We start from the raw sequence: 21,423 nt of genomic DNA, 5'->3' as shown, positions 1-21,423 counted from the left end.
AGTCCATAAGTGTTAGTCACTTAATCGCGACTGACTTTGCAACCCCACCAGGCTCCTCTGTCCATGGGATTTTCCAGGCAAAAACACTGGAGTGGATTGCCATGACCTTCTCCAGAGAAATCTTTCCCAGGTCTTCTGCAATGCAGGCAGATTCTTTACCATCAGAGCACCAGGGAAGCCCTCAATAGCAAGTTATAATGGGAAAATTGATGAGGACCAAACACAAACTGATGACTCAAGATTGTTCCTTTAAAATTTAAAGAACTGTTAACAAAGTAAGTTCACTAAACTAGAAAGGAAAATGTAAAACTGGGAAGAGTTCAACTGGTTAACTTTCTTAAATCAACTCAATCCTGTCTCCCTCACACCCCCTCCTAAGATGGCCATCTTGCTTCCTCTTTCCCTCAGAAAATAAATGCAGGAAAGAACTCCCAGACTCACGGCATTGTCTCCTGGTCTCCTCACCATGGCATCTGCCTTCCTCCTGTCCACACACACAAGTGTGCCTAAAGTCAGCTCCAACTCTGGCACCAAATTCTGTCTCCTCTTGGCTGTTCAAGAACAGAGAATCAGCACTTCTACCCTCTCCCTCCTACACCCTGCATATTCTTTATTTGACCATCTTATTTCTCATAGTTAAAAGGAAAAAGTGCTCTCAATCCCACTCACTTCCCTTAGCAGTCACCACCCCGGTTTCTTTCTTTTGTACCAAAACTCCTCCAAAGAATTGTCTGCATTCATGGTTTGCAATTCCTCTCCCAAACTGCTCCCATGGAGACTACACATGACTCCAAATTGATCAGTCTCACAGTGAACTCATCTCATTCAGCCCACCACAGTTATTTGGTCACTCCCACCTCCTCAGGATGCTTTCCTCACTGGGCTTCCTTCCAGGCACTATGCTCTTGGTTTCTGTGCACGACAGTGGCCACTCGTCCCTAAGCTCCTTTGCTGGCTCGTCTTCTCCCTGACTTATGTTCAAGGGCTCAGCCCCTGGACCTCTGTGTTATTTCCAGTCTCCCTCCATTGACAATCCCACCCGTCTAGATACCAACCACTCCCAATTTTATATCTACAGTCCAGACTTCTATCCAAAGTCCAGGGTTGTATAGTATGTTCGGCTTCCTACTCAGCATCAGCCATGGAGCTCTAATAGGCACTTCAACCTCAACATGTCCCCAGCTAGACTCCTGATCATCTTTCGTCACCACCAGCTGTAACCTCACCACACCCTCACCACCTTAGCTGATGCATTCTTCAGTTGCTCAGAACAAAAGCTTTGGGGGGCAGCTTTAGCTACTCATTCCCTCACACCCCACATCCTATCCATCAGGAAATCCTATTGGCCTTACATTCAAATGTATCTAGAATTGCCCATCCACACTACCCCCACTGATACCATCCGTCCCTCTGAGCATCAATATCTCCCCTTGCTCACTACAGTAGCCCTATTTCTGTCCTTGTCTTCCTGTCATCTCAGCTAAACAAAGAACAATCTCCCTGAAAATTTGGGCAGAGCAGTTCAGGGCTCCCCATTTTACTCTAGCGCCACGCCCTTCCAATGCCTCTCTGGCTAAGGCAATCTGGCTCCTACTCTCCTCGTCCCCTTCTAACCACATTGGTTCCCTTGCTGCGTCTCCAACATATCAGATACGTTCCTACCCTGGGGCTGCTACTCCAGCCTGGTCCCTCTGCCAAGTGTATCCTTGCCCCAGACATCTATTTGGATGAATGATGCCTTCACCACCTTCAAGTCTTCTTTCAAATCTCACTTCCAAATGACACCTTCCCTGGCCAGGTACTTCCCTGATTTAGTACCTCAACGTGCATGTCCATTCCTGCTCTACTTTTTTTTTTCCTGAAAGACTCAGTACGTTTTAACATACCATTTACTTATTTCTTATATTTAGTATCTCTCTTTGGTAGAAAATTAACTTAGCAAGGGCAGAGACCCATATCTACTTTGTTTACTGATATGTCCAAGAAAAGATCTATCCTGTCCATGGGATCACAGAGTTGGACACAACTGAGTGACTGAACAGCATGTCCAAGAAAAACAATGCCCCCACATAGTAGATGGTTAGTAGTTTCTGAATGACGAACCGTGCTATACAGATTAACATAATAAATTGGAATCATCTTAATGGAATCATCTCTAGAAAAACACTTTTGGAAAAAAAGTGTTGTTGTAGTTTTTTTTTTTTTTTTTTAATTTTTAGATTAAAACAATTGGTCAAAACTTCCACAGAGTCAAAATGCTACATGGGTTAAAATGATGAATACCCTGTGTCCACCAGACCATCAGACACTTTACACAACTTATTATAAGTATTATGCCAACTGAACAGATGAGAAGACTGAATCTCAGGATATTAAGTACTTACCAAAGTTACAGAGCTCGTCTGTGTTGGAAACAGGATTTGAACTTGTCTGTATGCTTCTATTCTTGCCATTATTTCACCCTGACTTCCTACCTCACTGAAAGACTCTTCCTAGTAGATTTTTAAATAATTGGTTACATAGGGATGAGAATTACTCACCATTTTCCTGTTAAATTTCTCCACTGTGACTGAAGTTTGTCACTGATGACATCTGAAAAGCTGAATGATGAGTTCAAACAGCGCACACACACACACTGGTAAACTCTGCTACTGGACAAGATGAGCTATGCCAACCAGCAGCAGCTGGCTTGCAAACAACTGTCCCAAAACTACAATTCTCTAAGCAGTAAGCAACGTCTCACTATCCCCATCATTTCCTTCTCCTCTTAGGCCCTCACCAAAACAGATGATATAACACTGATGTCAGTCTTTTTACTTGGATTTTAGAGATAAATAGGTTTGTTCTTTAAAAAAATGTAGGCATTAAATGAACGTATTTTAAGTAGCAATTAACATGCCCTAGATGGCAAGCAAAATCAGGCCCCTGAGAGGTGTCCACATCCTAATCACCTTACATGGCGACAGGATCACTGCAGCTGAGATCAAGGATCCTGAGGTGGGAAGATTATCCTGGACTATCTGGGCAAATGCATGTGATTACAAGGGTCTCCGTAAGAAAGAGGCAGGAGATACAACAATGGACGCAGATGCTGGAGTGATGCCAGTGCCGTCAGGAGAACCGAGCAATGAACCATGGAATGCCAACAGCATCCCCAAACTGGAAGAAGTGGGGAATGGATTTTCCCCTACAGCTCCCCTCCTGCTAACACCTGGATTTTAGCCCTGTGAGACCCACTTCCAGACCTCTGACCTAAGGTATTGTCTTAAGCCACTAAACTTGTGGTAATTTCTCACAGCAGCAATAGGAAACTCATATAGCCTAGAAATATTGTCATAAAAATGCTGAAATCTCTTGATTCAACTAGTGCTGATTCTGTTTATACCTACATTAAGGAAGCCATTAGCAAACTGAGAAGCAGGGAACCACAGAAAGGTCTTAACTGATTCCAGTATTCAGCTTGGAACTCAGTAGAGAAGAGATCACAGACTCCCCCCACCCTGCCCCTCCCTCCTTAACAGAGGTAACATAGTGCCATCACCAATGTTCCACTATTGATGGGGACCCAGTAGCCCCAGTGCCCACACAAAGAAACCCTAAAAAGAAATAAAATTAGTTACCTGTTCCACTCATGGATAAGAACCTGTAAAAGGCAATATTACAAAAGAAAAAAGAGCCACAAAGGGACCTCAGATTGTGAGAATAGCTTTTAATTTTAAAAGAAGTGAAGCAATAAATCATCCATCTCTCTTTCCATCACAGGCAAATAGTCTCCCAAAACATTTGAGATATTTCAAACAACAACTGTGACTAGTGCAAAATAAACACCAACTCTTTTCAGGAACCAACCAAGCAGATGGGTGCAGGCCACAGGCTCAGCCTCTGCGGAGGCCAGGAGGAGCAGCCAGATTTGCACATTTATTTTGACATGCCCAGCTCTGAACAGATGAAAACAATACCTGGGGAGGGGAAACCACAAGAGAATGTTGCCCAAAGTGAAACAAATCTGCCCAACACCCTCATGGGGCTAATATCCTTGGTACCTGGAAGATGCTTTAAAAAGAAACACAAAGTCAGCAGCTTTTAGGCAAAACTGAAGGAACAGGGTTTGGGCTCATATATTTCTAGTTTTCATTTGGGGTCTTCTATATACATATATTGGTTCTTAGGTAGAAAAATCTGCTTTATAAAAGGCATTCTGTAGCTCACAGTGCTCCCGACTCCAGTGAAAATATTTGTGCTGCTTCTCTATGGATGCTTTGCAGAATTACCTTCCATGCCTAGGTGATCTCCACTACCTCCCCCGCACCACCTGACCTAGAGGAGCAGTGTCCAACAGAAGTGCAACACGTGTCTAATTTCAATCTTTTTTGGTAGCTACATTTAAAAAAGATTAAAAGGAAGTGAAACTTTATCAATCTCTTGATATGTCTAAAATACTGTCATTTTAGCACATAGTATAAAATATTGATGCAATATTTCAGATTCTCTCTGGTATTAAGCCTTCCAAATCTGGGATGCATTTTCTGTCTCCAGCACCACACTTCCAGTCATGAGCCACATGTGGACCACTGTGCTGAATCACACGGGTCTAGGGAATCTCTGTGGCACTGCCTGGGCGATCCTATACACCAGCTTAAGGGTACAGAAGCTTGTTCTGTAACCTAGAATTTTCGACCTTAGGTAAAGCATAGAATCACAATTTATCTAACCCTGTTCCCCCATCCTGCTCCCAACACCAGCCATCTCCCCACAAGGATGATGTGATGGAGCAACCGTGATGCCTACCAGATGAAAAGACATCATTTCTGTGGTAGAAAAACTTACTTGAGGATCACAGCTATAACTGAATTAGAATAAGATAATATTCCATAAAGGTTACAGAGTTAGCCGAAGGTAGTTCTGATGTTTTTCGGGGCAAGATGTGCTGTAAAGCAGATTTTTCATCTTTGAGGAAGAAGATTAATGTAACAAAATACTGACTGGGAAGTGGAGAGGGGAAAAAAAAAAAAAGTAATTACCCAAGAAACTGGGACTAGAAGTTGGCGGGGGGGGGACACTAAAAATGAGACAAGTTCAAAAGTGGGATGTGTGAGCTATTAACCAGAAACATAACATCTAACCTCTATGTGTCCTCGCATCTCACATGTCTGACCATAGTAGCAACTGTAGGAAAATAGAATTGAATGTTAGGGCAGAAAGGGACTCCTGAGCTTATCTGGTCTAACCCACTCATTTTAAGGAAAAAGGCCTGGGGAGATAAAGCAACTTGGCCCCATGTCACTTAGAAGCAGAGTAGGCTACAAATCCAGGTGCTCTCACTATAGATAGCAGGTAAGGCTCCATCCAGTTCAGGTCAAAGGAACAGATGATGTTGAGAGGAACAGGCTACTCCCTACAACCCACAGTGAGCACAGGGGAATGGCAGACACATTCTCTTGTAGGTGGGAGAAAACAGCAAGTCAATTCAAAATATTAAAGCAATGTTGACATAAAATGGCATTCATATGGGACTCTTCCTAATAGTTCTGTTTGCATACTTTTTCTCCCCTCGAAAAAAGAATCCCAATATGAATTAAACTGGATTTCTGATGAATTATGTGGGCATTTAGATCAACTAACAAAACAAGATATGCTGTACATTTCAAGACACGTTCATCAGGATTTTACATAGATGGGTATCAAAAGATATTTACAGGAAGAAAGTGCTCTCTTTCACGTACACACACACACACTGAGAATTTCACAATTACACCACCATCTAACACAGAAGATTCCTAACAGGTTGATGACCAGTTGACAAAATACATTATTCCAGTTTTCAGTCATAAATCATTTCACCTACATACATGTATAAAATTAAGCAGTATATTCCAGACTCTGATTCCAGGGAAGCCTGCCTTGAACATATTAAGATATACATATTAATACATTCATAAGCATGAAAGAAGACTGATATTTGCTCCAGTTTTCCCCAACTCACAATCTGAAATAAAGAAGAACACATATACAAAACTTTGCCTTGTATAAATAGCCCTTTGTTTTGTGAGGCAGAAAAAAAAGGCAGCCATATTCTACTTTCTTATGATGTGTTTAGGTATCAAAAGGGCTGAATTTCTTTTTCTACTTCATGAATAATGTGTAGCCTAAAACCGTATATACTGGCTTGAAACCATTCATTCTGCAAAGTTTTATTATAAAATGTTTTAATTTGTTCAGAATACACATGCTATTTTTGTCCGCATTTCAATCCAAAGCCCCAGTCACCCTCCCACCCCCCAGGAAGGGCCTTCACTTTGTAACTGCAGTCAAAAGAAGTCATTTTCATGTGTGTTTCGGGTGTGTTCATTAACTATGATCCTCAGGAGATCCAGTCTCCCTAAGGAGACTGGATTTTGTAAGGCTGATCAGTGTGGGGGTTTCCGGGAGAGTCAGGGACTTATGTCACCAAGTGGGGCTACTTTAGGATGTCTGAGACAATGTGAAAAGGTGACCCCAGTCGGCAGTTTAGTAGAGAGTTACTGCACCATGAGCTCCCTCCCTCTGCCAATCTCATTTGTTCCCAAACTGAAGAAACATCAGGAGAGAAGAGAAGCACACTCTACTACCCACACCACCTGCTGCTCTTCAGAGGGTCAGCGTATCAGATCTCACCACATTCTCAACGTGCACCCGGAAAGGAAGGGCAGAGTCATCACACCATTGTGTAGTAGAGAAGGGAAGTGAGACACGGGGGGATGAGGGGACCTGCCCAGCCATGAGCAGCATCCAGCTCCCCAGGCCACAGGCCTCGGGCTCTGCATCCCTCACTCACAAGCCTAACGGAGCTCCCATGAGAAGGCCCCTCCATCATAACAAGAATCCTGACTGTTCATAATGCATATCTCATAATTCAGTTTCTGGATTTACAGAATTGTGAAATTCTGTGCTATATTTCACCCCGCTGGTTCTACTTTATTTTCCTACAGTTTCCAGAAAGATCCTTTCTAACCAACCAAAAGCATGTTAAGCAGACAGCCAGAAGTCCTTTTATATTTGACTGCACAATCTGAAATAGAAAGTCCAGAGACCCTAGCATTCGGTAGAAGGAGCAATAGAAAAATTAGACACTGCCATTCAAAATTAGAGACTTTTTCATCACATCTGAAACTCTGATCAAATTCCAGGTTGCAACTAAAATACTGAAATGCCAAAATGGAAACAATGGTGTTTCATAGCATCACAGAAAGTTTCTTTGCATCTGAAACCCTTAGACTGCTGACGACCACACTATTGGTCATGGCAGAGAAGCAGAGGAGGCAAGTCAGGAGGTGATTAACCAAGGGCAGAGATGAAATTCTGCCCCAGAAAACACAGACATGGAGGCAAGCGACGAGCTGGGGGATGAGAAAATTACGGACAAATTTGGGACACTTATCATGATTCCAGGGAGTTGTCATGTGTTATGGTAAGAAGAGATCAGCTATTTTAACTAACAACACACACGCCTATGCCTTAGCGGGAAGGGCTGCTGAGAAACAGAATCCATCTACTTTTGGCAGAGAAAACACTGCTGCTGGAGGCATCTGCGTTCATACCACCAAACGTCACAAGTCCAAGTAAATTCTAGACAGCACTGCAACGGCGCTTCTAATGCTGGAAAACCTAAGTGGGGAACTAATTTTTTTTAACTGTTCCTGAGATATAGTTTCTTTAAAATATTTACTTGCTTTTTCCAACTATTTTAACCTTGAGAAACCAACCCGTCACAGCTTTTCTAGTTGACTATAAAGGCCTCGCACTCTCAGTCTCACTCACACACATTCATACAATTGTATTTTGATATGATTAAATTAAAAATATCTTTCGTTGCTGATGTTCTAAACGACTATACACAGAGAGATCAGAAGTTATTGTGTGTCATGAAAAAAATTATGTCACAAATAGAGCTCAGCCCAGTTACTGATTTTCGATATGAAACAAAAGTGGGCTTTTTGTTTATGGTGGGTGAGGCTGCACAACTGGCCCTATTGGTTTCTCTGGGGACCACTATCACTGACCCCCAAAGCAAAACACGGGGGTCTGGTGGCACTTCCCATTTTCAGTGTGCTAGTGGAAGAGTCCCCCACCAGGAATATGAATACTTTTTAAAAAATCATCTTCTTCTTAAACATTTATAAAAAGAAAAACTATCTACAGTAGTGTATCATCACTAATAGAAATTTCCTCCCAGTTCTATTTTAGAAGGCATCAAATGATGTTCTTTAAATAAACTATAAATACCCCATGTATTCCCTCATGTCTGGCTGTCCCAACCTCTTACATTTTTTTGGGGGGGGGGGGCAAATTAAAAAGGCGTACAGCTTCTTCTTGCCAATTTGTACATCTGAGGTTTAGCTTGGTATCCTGCGATAAAAGTACATGTAGCCCAGGTCTTTAGGGGGCCTTTCCGAGGCACACACTTTGTGGTCATTGTAGATCACCCATCTGAAAACAAAAGACAGAAGCGAGTGATGGGTTTAAGTCAGTTCTAGGAAACCGCAGAAGAAAGTTACTGCACCATACTCAATGTAATCAAGATGTTTTAAGATAAATCAAACTCAAGTCTATTGCTGGTGAACACTACACTACTTTTTATTCTCAAGTTCAATCAAGAAGGAGTTCCTAAAGGAGCCTCCAAACACTTCCATTTGTAGACGCCCCTAGACGGCCTCAGAAATGGAGGCAAAGACATGTGTGTCTATTCCAGTCATAAATAGACATGCAGTGACCAATTATACAGCCATTAAAATGCCTTCAAATGATATTTGGTAGAGTGAGAAAATAATACAATATGAAGTGGGGAAAAGCAGATTACAACATTGTACTTACTGTGTACGAACTTCAAGCTTTTAGAAAAGTTGTAAATACATACATATGCGTGTATACAGACAAACACATACCCTCTTCCCATTGAAAACAGTAAAACAGAAATGTATCAAAATAGAGACTATGGTTCTCTCTCTGCTTCCAGACAACATGTTCTTCATATGATTTTGTGTCTTACAAACTCCTTATGATGAAATTCACTGCTTTTTCTATTCTAATTAAGCTATTTTTCTTAAGAAATATATTTTTTAAAGAGCTGTCATGCTTGGTAATAAAATGAATTCACTATAAATTAAGTTCCTGTGCCCAACTATCTTACAAATCAAGTTGAGAAGCCAAGACTTAAATGACACATGGAAAAGGACCACAGTGGATTTCTGGCTGGAGACCAGTCACTCCTGCACCAAGAGGTCAGTGTTGTACCGGGAGAGGCCAAGGCTATGTGGTTCTCCAGTGTCCATGTGGCCAAGCGCTGCCTCGAGCAGAGCTGACCCACACGACAGGCCACTCAGTGGGAGTTCAAGGAGGGGAAACCAGGGTAGCCCTGGGGGATCCAGCCCAGGAAGAAGACTCTGAAGAGAGCAGTGGCCTGACACCCCACAACTGTCTCATTCTCAGCTCGCCACACCCCTCACAGTTCTTGAAGCCAAGGCTACAGCAGGGCGAACACTAGGTGTTAGAGCTGCTAGACAGAACACAGGATACCCAGTCAAATTTGAGTATCATATAAACAACAAATACTTTTTTAATATAAGGATGTTCCATGTAATAGTTGAGACATATTTATACTAAAAAGTTATTCATCATCTGAAATTCAAACATAGTAGGGCATCCTGGTTTTCTGGCTTTGCTTCATTTTGTTGGCTAAATCTGGCGATCCTGCAGAGGTTCCAAATACAGACTCGCGTTCTTCTGCGGGAAGCCTCTTGACTCTGGGAGGTGCCCCTGCTATGATGATGAACAGTGGCTCTCAGCACCAGCTCTGATACAGCTGCAAAGGCCAAGCTGTTCAGCCTCTCTGAGCTTCAGTGTCTTGATGTATACAATGGCTTTGAGTCTATCCCTACAAACCACTGTGGGAACCAAATGAGACACCCAGTGGAGTGCCTGGCACATAGCAGGTGCTCAATAAAACACAGATATAATTTTACCTTCTTAAAAAGACTCACCTTCCTTCCTTTTTAATGTGACAGACGTAGTGGCCACTCATTGTAGACGTTCCCATGTGACTGATGAACGCAAATAATTCGTACACTATGGAAGAGGAAACAACTCAGTTACTAGGCAGCATTTCTAGAAATAAATAGCACTTCTGTTCAGAATTTAGTGCCAAGGAGAATGGAATCCAGCAACTGTTCAGACTTAAAAACAAAATGTATTTAGTCGCTAGGCTGAGAACACATACACGTACCCGCAACGTGACAGTAACTTCAACCTGCAAATCATAACAAAACAAGACATAGTAGAGCTGACAGTAAGTGCCTATCTGAAAAGGGATTAAAAATCCCACAGCCCAGTCTGGTGGCAAGCACATGGGTCTAAAAGGGTGGTCCTGGCTCCATCACCTCCAAGCAGCATGAGGGTGGAGAAGTTGTTTCGCCTCTCAGAACTCCTTTCTTCACAGAAATGCAAAATCCACCCACTTTACAAGGCTCTCTGAGGCTTAAATGAGCAATTCAGACTAAAATACCACAGAAATGTCAGGATTCAGAGGAAGAAAGCAGATAGCTGTTATCATTTATAGACAGGGATAATGCTCAGAATATACATCCTGTGATTTCTGACTTGCTCATGATGATAAACCAAATGGGACCAAAATTCAGGCTTCACGCTTTCTGAACAAGGAGATGTAGTCTCTTGGAGCCTGAGATGGACATTTATTCTCTAACAAATACCTCCTGCTATCTAGCACAGATGCTGTGCCAAATCCACAGTGAACAAATTTCAGCTCATGCTCCCCTGGCCAATCTGAGGCCTACACAACACCTTCACAATACAAAGTGGGTGTACAGACTGGTACTCGTCCATCTCCGCAAATTGCTACAGACTACGATGGGATAGGTACAGAAGCTGAGTGAGTGTTTATAATAGTTTAAGAGTAATATTCATGTCTGTTGAATCTAATAAGGGAAAAAATGGGCTTGCCTATTCATTTTTTGGTACTCCATTTTTGTTGCATTTTACAAGGATGTTGGTTCTGGACAGACCCTTTCCTTGCTGCTCTCTCTCTCATCCTTTCTCTCCCTTGCCGTTTACCAGGACTAATCCATGCATTCAGCTATGAATCCTCAGTCAGTACACTACATATTGCAGACCTCCTCTCCGCAAACATTTTCCCCCAGGAAATGACTTTCTTTTGGTTGTCCAGATGCCTGACTTCTCTTCTTCTGGACTTTTAAACAATAATGACCTGGGGCTCTGACCTCAGACCTTTCTTCCTTCTATCTTAACACCTACCCTCCATGTTCTCTCCCTCCCTCCCTTTTCTACTCTATTCCCACCACCACCCTCCCTCTCCAAGTGTCTCATGGCATTAACTGGAATTATGTTCATTTCATTTCTGGAATGTTCACCACTCATGTATAGAACTACAATTGAATTTTGTATATTGGCCTGTTTTCTGCAATCTTGCTGAAGCCATTTATTAGTTCTAATAGTTTTTAAAGTAAACTCCTTAAAATTTTCTATATAATGGGTGATAAGTCGCTTCAGTCGTTTCTGACTCTTTGCAACCCTGTGGACTATAGCCAGTCAGGTTCCCCTGTCCATGGGATTCTGCAGGCAGAGTACTGGAGTGGGTTGCCACGCCCTCCTCCAGGGGATCTTCCAGACCCAGGGATCGAAACTGAGCCTCTTAGGTCTCCTGCATTGGCAGGCAGGTTCTTTACCACTAGCACCACCTGGGAAGCCCTTCTATATACAAGACCAAGTCATTTGCAAACAGAAATAGTTTTACTTCTTTCTTGCCTATTTATTTTTCTTGCTTAACTGCCATGGCTAGAACATTTTGCTGCTGCTAAGTCGCTTCAGTTGTGTCCGACTCTGTGCAACCCCATACACGGCAGCCTACCAGGCTCCCCCGTCCCTGGGATTCTCCAGGCAAGAACACTGGAGTGGGTTGCCATTTCCTTCTCCAAAGCATGAAAGTGAAAAGTGAAAGTAAAGTCGCTCAGTCGCGCCCGACTTCGCAACCCCATGGACTGCAGCCTATCAGGCTCCTCCATCCATGGGATTTTCCAGGCAAGAGTACTGGAGTGGGTTGCCATGCCTTCTCTGAGAACCTCTTGCACGATGTTAAACAGAAATGGCAAGAGTAAACAGCAATGGCAAGAGGGGACATCCTTATCTTGTTCCTGCTCTTGGGAAAAGCATTTAGTCTTTTACCATGAAGCATGATGTGGGCTGTGGGGTTTAGGTGAAAATGAAAGTTGCTCAGTCATGTCTGACTCTTTGAGACCCCATGGACTATACAGTCCATGGAATTCTCCAGGGCAGAATAGTGAAGTGAGTAGCCTTTCCCTTCTCCAGGGGATCTTCCCAAGTCAGGGATCAAACCCAGGTCTCCCTCATCGCAGGTGGATTCTTTACCAGCTGAGCCACCAGGGATGTGGGTAGATGCCCTTTATCAGGTTAAGAAAGTTCCCTTTCCTTGCCAGTTTATCAAGCATCCTATCCTCCCACCATTTCCTTCAAAATATATACAGAATCGACTACTACTTACCACCTCCACTAGTAACCCCCAATCCAAGTTACCAGCATCTCCTGTCTGAATTAGTACAATAGACTCCACTGCTACCAGGGCTCCCTGCTTCCTCCCTTACCCCCTAGTGACCATTCTTAGTCCGGCTTCAAAGCTCGCTCTTACACTGACCCATGATGGCCCCCAACCTCCTCCCACTCTCCTGCTCACTCCACTCCAGCTCCTCCAGCCTCCTGGCTGCTACTCAAACATTCACCAGCTACTCCTCTCACTGACAGAGAGGCCTTCAAGTCCCACACCTACTGTTCCCTCAACCTGGAACTCTTCTTTCAGATGCCACACGATCCGCTCCTCACTTCACAGAGGTCTCAGATCAAATGTCATCTCAGGAGGCCTTCCTTATAAATAGCGACTCCTCCCCTCCTTCCACCCCACCCTCATCCCAACCTTTCTTTACTGTTGTGCATGGAGCCCAAAATAATACCTTATCACATATGTATGTGTGTATTTGTTCACTATCTTCTTTTATCCCAGGCTATGTCCTCCATAAGGACAATAAGTTTGTTTTGTTGGTGGGTTTTTTAAATTATTATTAGAAAATTACCAAATATTTATTTCACGTGTCTGTTTTGTTTCCTGGAATATTCCAGGCACAGAAAACAGTACATACATGCAGTAGACATGTCTTCCTTCACCCCATGTCCTGATTTGTTTTTATATCTTTTCATATTGTATATATTTTTATAAACCACCTATAAAAGTATAAATTGGGGTATAAATTAGTGATATTTTAAAAGGAATGAATCAGAGAGGATTGTCTTTCCCATCATCAACTAAGTTTCTGTCGTTAGCTATCACATTAACTGACAACTCCTCCCCTCCAAAAAATAAAAAAACCAAAAGCAAAAAATCACAGGTACGAAACAGAACACAGACAAGAAGAGTTGTGAATGATAATCATTTTGCCTGGCACTTAGTGATGCAGAGACCTTGTCTGCCGTCCCCTAGGGTTCCCTGTCACTAAGGACCCACACCACCTGCTAAACAAGAGTGAGTATGAGCTGAAACTTTTTCATGTTCCTTGACCCTGCTTGGTGTTTAAAGCTCTTTTGGAATAATTTTATATCAAATTCTAAATCTTCAGTTTGAGAGATTTGGGGCTGATCTCCCACTAGGTGGCTATACCCTCTTAGAATCTTCATGAAATAAAGAAAGAACATGATCCTTCACAAGGAACTGATCTTCCCTCATAAGGAACTGACCCCCCCTAAACTGTGAGAGTCATTCAGTCCAGTTGTGACCCCATGGACTACAGCCTGCCAGGATTCTCTGTCCATGGAATTCTCCAGGTAAGAATACCGGAGTGGGTAGCCGTTCCCTTCTCCAGGGGATCTTCCCAATCCAGGGATCAAACCCAGGTCTCCCACATTGCAGGTGGATTCTTTACCATCTGGGCCAGCAGGGAAGCCCCAAAACAACATCTTAAAATAATTGAACCAAACATTTAATGAGCACTTCCCAATAAACCAGGGTGACTTCAGTGAAATGTTGCTCAGATACCAACAACCCAGCACATTAACAAAACAGACAGACACAGAGAAAAGAACAAACCCATACACTCACAGCCAAACATGTCTTTAAGCCCCCAAAAGACATTTTCCCCTCTTTAGTTAAAAGCAATTAATTCACATGTATACTCAAAATCATAAAAACGAAGAAAAAAGATTAGCATAAATCTTAGTCCTATAATTAAAATTAACTGTGTTTATCAATAGAAGCAACCACTCCATGCATTATTCAAGGCCTCCTGCTAGGAACCAATAGCAAAAGAGAGAGTCTCAATAAATTTGAAAAAAATTCAACAGGTAAGAAATCTCAATTTATATCTGTTTCCAAAGAGAACATCAAGGTGAATAAACCAGTGAAGCCACTGCTGATTCTTCTCCCAGTTGCCAGAGATCTCCCTCCAAAAAAACAGCATCATCACACTCTCAGAAAATATAGAGACCCCTTTTTATGTAGCTAGAAAAAGCTTTTTAAAGCAAGGTAAATCACTTCTAAAATGTTGACTTTCAAGACTTCCCTGGTGGTCCAGTGGCTAAGACACCGTGCTCCCAATGCAGCAGGCCCAGTTCAATTCCTGGTCAGGGAACTAGATTCTGCATGCCTCAACTAAGACCCAGCCCAGCCAAATAAATACATAAAGCATCTTTTGTTGTTGTTGACTTTCAACAGGGACACTTTTACACTGTCTAGAAGAACTGGACAAAACTACCTAAACTACCATGTTCAACCTCTGGCCAGTGGAGTCCCTCTAACGAGTCAGAATTAAAGTGTCTGAAACTAGCGTCCTTCGTCCCTACTTCCCTCTTCCAACAAACCTGTCCTTTTCTGAATTTAGGAACATGTCCCCAGCCTTTCTAATAAGAAGAATTTTTAATATCTAAAATTTACCACCCCCAACCAAAGTAGTAAGGGATTACACTTGATTTTACTCTTTGAAAAAGAAAGCACTGTCAGGAAAATTAAATGCAAACTTGGAAAGCAAAAGAAGTAGGCAGAATGCTCTTTTGTATTGTTAGGTAGTTAGAATAGGAAAAAGGAGACCAGAATGGCAGTGGCTAAAAGACAAAGAAGGGAAAAGCCGGTGAAAATAGAACAAAGGAAGGTCTGAGAAGGATGGAGTGACAACCTCAGATAAAACAAACAGCCCTCCTGGCTAGCCCAATTTACATAGGGCAGGCCCAGGGGGAGGAGAAATGTAAAAAGAGTCAAAATTGGGTGGGAGGGGCTTCTCTTCTCTTCCTGTCTTTTGGGTTGGCCAGCCCTCACACCTTGAGGATGTATTTTCCTTTACTTTCTAAATAAAACTGAGCTGTAATGCTGGTCCATCCAAGGAAACTACACAGAGCCGTAACACTGGTCTGTCCGTTGCTTCAGATTTTTGTTGCGACAAGACAGAACTGAGGAAATCACACATTCCCCCAACAGTACCATATGGAGAAATGGCCACCCAAGGATCGTCTAGGGTAGGGACCAGCACACTATGATGCCACATAGGCCAAATCCAGCCCACAGCCTGTTTCTGTGCTGCCAGGGAGAAAGGAGAAAAGAGGGGGTTCAAAAGTATGAGATGACAAGTGTATGGCCCATGAGGCCTAAAACATTTACTATCTGGACCTTCAGAGAAAAAATGTGCAGACCCCTAGTCTAGGGTAATAAACTTACTTCCTCTCACCACTTACTACTGATTAAACATTCCACACTTGTTACTTGTTAACGTGTAGATTTTTGTCTGGCAAAGATACCAAAAAGTTCTCTCTGGTGGAATATATACAAGCATGCCTCAGAGAGATTGTGGGTTTGGTTCCAGGCCACCACAATAAAGCAATTATCTAAATAAAGCAAGTCACATGAATTTTGTTGGTTTCCTAGTGCATATAAATAAAAACTATGTTTTACATTATACTATAGCCTATTCAGTATGCAATAGCATATGTCTAAAAAAGAAATGTGCATATCTTAATTTAAAAATACTTTATGGATTAAAAAATGCTAACCATCATCTGAGCCTTCACTAGTTGTAATCTTTTTGCTGGTGACAGTGAAAGTCATTCAATTGTGTCTGATTTTTTGCAACTCCATGGACCGTAGCCTCCTCTGTCTATAGAATTCTCCTGGCCAGAATACTAGAGTGCACAGCCCTTCTCTTCTCCAGGGGATATTACCGACACAGGGGCTCTGAAATATTGTGAGAATTACCAAAATGTGACACAGAAATACTAAGTGAGCAAATGCTGTTGGAAAAAAATGGCTTCAACAGACTTGCTTGATGTAGGCCACAGCCACAAGCCTTCACTTTGTAAAAACCACAATGTCTGTTGAACACATAAAAGAGAATCACATTAAAATGAGGTCTGCCTGTGCTGATGCGATTCCAGTTCTGTAAGGATTAAGCCATCAGCCACTGCAGACGCCCCCTCCAAAGTATTCTTGGGACACTGATCTGCTTTTGACAGCAGACTGTAAAGTAATCTGTTGTAACTTTCTGTATTTGCCTTTCAAATGTTTTATTGTCACTTTGGTTCAATGAATAAGTATTGTTTCACACTAACCTATGATCCTATCGGACCAAGTGTTTTAAAACCTTTTGATTTCTTTGACAAAGTTCTTTTGACCGCTAGCTAACTTTGAGATGATTCCAAGGGCCCCTGAAACAACCCAAAGTAATTAGGTTCAATTGGTATGTTAATTACATAGGAAGACATTGTCAAATAAGTGGTGATAACCTTAGGTTATATTATGTGGGTAAGATGGTGTGATCACTCACCTAGAGCCAGACATCCTGGAATGTGAAGTCAAGTGGGCCTTAGAAAGCATCACTATGAACAAAGCTAGTGGAGGTGATGGAATTCCAGTGGAGCTATTTCAAATCCTGAAAGATGATGCTGTGAAAGTGCTGCACTCAGTACGTCAGCAAATTTGGAAAACTCAGCAGTGGCCACAGGACTGGAAAAGGTCAGTTTTCATTCCAATCCCAAAGAAAGGCAATGCCAAAGAATGCTCAAACTACTGCACAATTGCACTCATCTCACATGCTAGTACAGTAATGCTCAAAATTCTCTAAGCCAGGCTTCAGCAATACGTGAACCATGAACTTCCAGATGTTTAAGCTTGTTTTAGAAAAGGCAGAGGAACCAGAGATCAAATTGCCAACATCTGCTGGAAGAGAGTTCCAGAAAAACATCTATTTCTTCTTTATTGACTATGCCAAAGCCTTTGACTGTGTGGATCAAAATAAACTGTGGAAAATTCTGAAAGAGATGGGAATACCAGACCACCTGACCTGCCTCTTGAGAAACCTATATGCAGGTCAGGAAGCAATAGTTCGAACTGGACATGGAACAACAGACTGGTTCCAAAGAGGAAAAGGGGTCCATCAAGGCTGTATATTGTCACCCTGCTTATTTAACTTATATGAAAAGTACGTCATGAGAAATGCTGGGCTGGAAGAAGCACAAGCTGGAATCCAGATTTCCGGGAGAAATATCAATAACCTCAGATATGCAGATGACACCACTCTTATGGCAGAAAGTGAAGCAGAACTAAAAAGCCTCTTGGTGAAAAGTGAAAGAGGAGAGTGAAAAAGTAGGCTTAAAGCTCAACATTCAGAAAACGAAGATCATGGCATCTGGCCCCATCACTTTATGGGAAATAGATGGGGAAACAGTGGATACAGTGTCAGACTTTATTTTGGGGGGCTCCAAAATCACTGCAGATGGTGATTGCAGCCATGAAATTAAACAATGCTTACTCCTTGGAAGGAAAGTTATGACCAACCTAGATAGCATATTCAAAAGCAGAGATATTACTTTGCCAACAAAAGTCTGTCTAGTCAAGGCTCTGGTTTTTCCCGTGGTCATGTATGGATGTGAGAGTTGGACTGTGAAGAAAGCTGAGGGCCAAATAATTGATGCTTTTGCACTGTGGTGTTGGAGAAGACTTTTGAGAGTCCCTTGGACTGCAAGGAGATCCAACCAGTCCATCCTAAAGGAGACCAGTCCTGGGTGTTCATTGGAAGGACTGATGCTAAAGCTGAAACTCCAGTACTTTGGCCACCTCATGCGAAGAGTTGACTCATTGGAAAAGACCCTGATGCTGGGAGGGATTGGGGGCAGGAGGAGAAGGGGATGGCAGAGGATGAGATGGCTGGATGGCATCACTGACTCAAAGCATATAAGTTTGGGTGAACTCTGGGAGTTGGTGATGGACAGGGAGGCCTGGCGTGCTGTGATTCATGGGGTCACAAAGAGTCGGACACGACTGAGTGACTGAACTGAACTGAAACAACTTGAGGTAACTGATTACATACATCATTCTATATAGAATAACCATAATAGTACAGCTCTAGACATGGGACAAATAGATTCGTGGGATTAGATCTGATAGACAAAGTGCCTGAAGAACTATAGACAGAGGTTTATAACATTGTACAGGAGGCAATGACCAAAATCACCCCCAAGAAGAAGAACTGCAGAAAGCCCTCCTCAGTGATCAATGCAAAGAAATAAGGGAAAACAATAGATAGACATCCTGGAGTGTGAAGACAAGTAGGCCTGAGGAAGCATTACTATAAACAAAGCTAGTGGAGGTGATGGAATTCCAGATGAGCTATTTCAAACCCTAAAAGATGATGCTGTTAAAATGCTACACTCAGTATGTCAGTAAATTTGGAAAATGCAGCAGTGACCACGGGACTGGAAAAGGTCAGATTTCATTCCAATCCCAAAGAAGGGTAATGCCAAAGAACATTCAAACTACTACACAATTGTGCTCATTTGACATGTTAGCAAGGTAATCCTCAAAATCTTTCAAGTTAGGCTTCAACAATACATGGACTGAGAACTTCCAGATGTAGAAACTTGATTTAGAAAAGGCAGAGGAACCAGAGATCAAAATGCCAACATCTGCTGGACCATAAAAAAAAAACTAGGGAATTGCAGAAAAACATATACTTCTGCTTCATTGACTACACTAAAGCCTTTGACTGTGTGGAATTCTTAAAGAGTTGGGATACCAGACCACCTCACCTGCCTCCTGAGAAACCTGTATGCCGGTCAAGAAGCAACCGTTAGAACTGGACATGGAACAACAGACTGATTCCAAACTGGGAAAAGAGTATGTCAAAGCTATATATTGTCACCCTGCTTATTTAACTGATATGCAGAGTACATCACGTGAAATGCCAGGCTGGATGAAGCTGGAATCAAGATTGCAGGGAGAAGTATCAATAACCTCAGATATGCGGATGACACCACCCTTTTGGCAGAAAGCGAAGATGAACTAAAAAGGCTCTTAATGAAAGTGAAAGAGGTGACTGAAAAGGTTGGCTTAAAACTCAGCATCCAAAAACTAAGATCATGGCATCTGGTTCACCACTTCATGGCAAAAAGATGGGAGGAAGAAATGGAAACAGTGACAGACTGTATTTTCTCAGGCTCCAAAGTCACTGTGGACAGTGACTGCATATGTGCTGTCGCTTCAGTTCATCTCTCTGCAACTTTATAGACTGTAGCCAGCCTGGCTGCTCTGCGCATGGGATTCTGCAGGCAAGAATCCTGGAGTGGGCTGCCATGTTCTCCTCCAGGGCATCTTCCCGACCCAGGGACTGAACCTGTATCTCCTGGAATTCCTGCATCTCAGGCAGATTATTTACTGCTGAGCTACCAGGGAAGCCGTGGAGCCATGACATTAAAAGACGCTTGCTCCTTGGAAAAAAGCCCTGACAAACCTAGAAATCACTTTACCAACAAAGGTCTGTATAGTCAAAGCCATGGTTTTCCAGTAGTCATGTACAGATGTGAGAGCTGGACCATAAAGAAGGCTGAGCGCCAAAGAATTGATGCTTTCAAATTGTGGTGTTGGACAAGACTCTGGAGAGTCCCTTGAAAAACAAGGAGATCAAACCAGTCCATCTTAAAGGAAATCAGTCCTGAGTATTCATTGCAAAAGCTGATGTTGAAGCTCCAATACTTTGGCCACCTGATGAAAAGACCCTGATGGTGGGAAAGATTGAAGGCAGGAGGAGAAGGGGGCAACATAGAATAAGATGGTTGGATGGCATCACCAAATCAATGGGCATGAGTTTGAATAAACTCCGGGAGATAGTGAAGGACAGGGAAGCTTGGTGAGCTGTAGTGCATGGGGTCGCAAAGAGTCGGACACAACTGAGTGACTGAACAACAAGACGTAGGAAGAAGAATAAGGGAAAGAACTTCCTAGATCGTAAACTAGTACGACAGACAGGCCAGAGAATTTTAGGTTATCAACAGGGCCTAACTAAAAAAAAAAAAAACAAACAAAAAAAAAACTTGTTAAATGGCCTATCAACGAAATCCCCATCTGACCTAAGCAGGAGAATTCCTAGTACAGTGGGACAAATTTGTCATGAAATGCCTCCCAACCTTAGATCAAATCTGTGACCAGGAGGGGGCGCTGTAGATGGAGAATGCTGCCTGCCATTCTAGCTCTACAAAGATCAAGCCTTCAGCTGCTGCCACTGATCACCGTGCAGGAACCTTTCTGTACTCTGGATACCGACCTTAGACAGACAGTTAAGACTCATATCTAAGGAATGATTTCAATGAGCTAAGAATCTTGCATCTTCCCCGACATGGAAAAGCACTATGATCATTAACTTGAGGTATGTTTTCTTTGTGATTAGCAGTAAGCTTTGTTAAAGCATCTGCCCACAATCTGGGAGACCTGGGTTCGATCCCTGGGTCGGGAAGATCCCCTGGAGAAGGAAATGGCAACCCACTCCAGTATTCTTGCCTGGAGAATCCCATGGACGGAGGAGCCTGGTGGGCTACAGTCCACGGGGTCACAAAGAGTCGGACACGACTAAGCAACTTCTTTCACTTTCACTTTGATGTTCAACTGCATGTTTTTCTACCAGCAAATACTCCTATTAATATATACCTTGGCTCCTTCTTTACCTCTTCAGAGAATTCCTCAGATGATACTGTCCTCAGAAGGTTCCCCGAATAAAACTTGCAACTTTTAGGTTCTGAAGTTTTTCTTCTGCCAACACCTGTAACTTCCAGGAGTTATGATCCTCATAGACACTAATTATACATCTAACTCAGCCATCAAATTATCTTTAAATATTCTAAAAGCATCTTTTCAGATGCTTTTGAATCAGTAATAATAACTAACTGGTTCCCTAATAAACCAAAGAAAATCTGTCTATAGGTTCAGTTTTCATGTATCTGACAGTCATTTTACTTTTTTGAAAACTATAGTTTAACAACACATAATGACCAAAAGCAATACTAGGTTCAGGAGTGTGATTAATTTACATTTTATAAATCATT

General features: G+C 42.4%; 1 protein-coding gene across 2 annotated transcripts in view; it reads right to left on the bottom strand.

The window, feature by feature from the left end:
• Window positions 1–8,320: 8,320 nt before the first annotated feature.
• Window positions 8,321–21,423, bottom strand: part of USP13 (ubiquitin specific peptidase 13) — a 131,874-nt gene continuing 118,771 nt past the window's right edge. For both annotated transcript variants that reach the window (XM_040251429.1, XM_040251437.1), the window contains exons 20-21: window positions 10,017–10,101; window positions 8,321–8,466 (exon numbers count right to left, since the gene is read on the bottom strand). In XM_040251429.1, coding sequence (XP_040107363.1) covers window positions 8,373–8,466; window positions 10,017–10,101 — 179 coding nt within the window. In that variant the 3' untranslated portion in view covers window positions 8,321–8,372. The remainder of the gene's footprint in view (window positions 8,467–10,016; window positions 10,102–21,423) is intronic.

The sequence above is a fragment of the Oryx dammah genome, unplaced genomic scaffold (genome assembly GCF_014754425.2).
Source record: "Oryx dammah isolate SB20612 unplaced genomic scaffold, SCBI_Odam_1.1 HiC_scaffold_2, whole genome shotgun sequence".
In the NCBI taxonomy this organism is placed as follows: domain Eukaryota; kingdom Metazoa; phylum Chordata; class Mammalia; order Artiodactyla; family Bovidae; genus Oryx; species Oryx dammah.
Note: the sequence above shows the minus strand (reverse complement) of the source record. Positions and strands in the feature narration are given on the sequence as shown.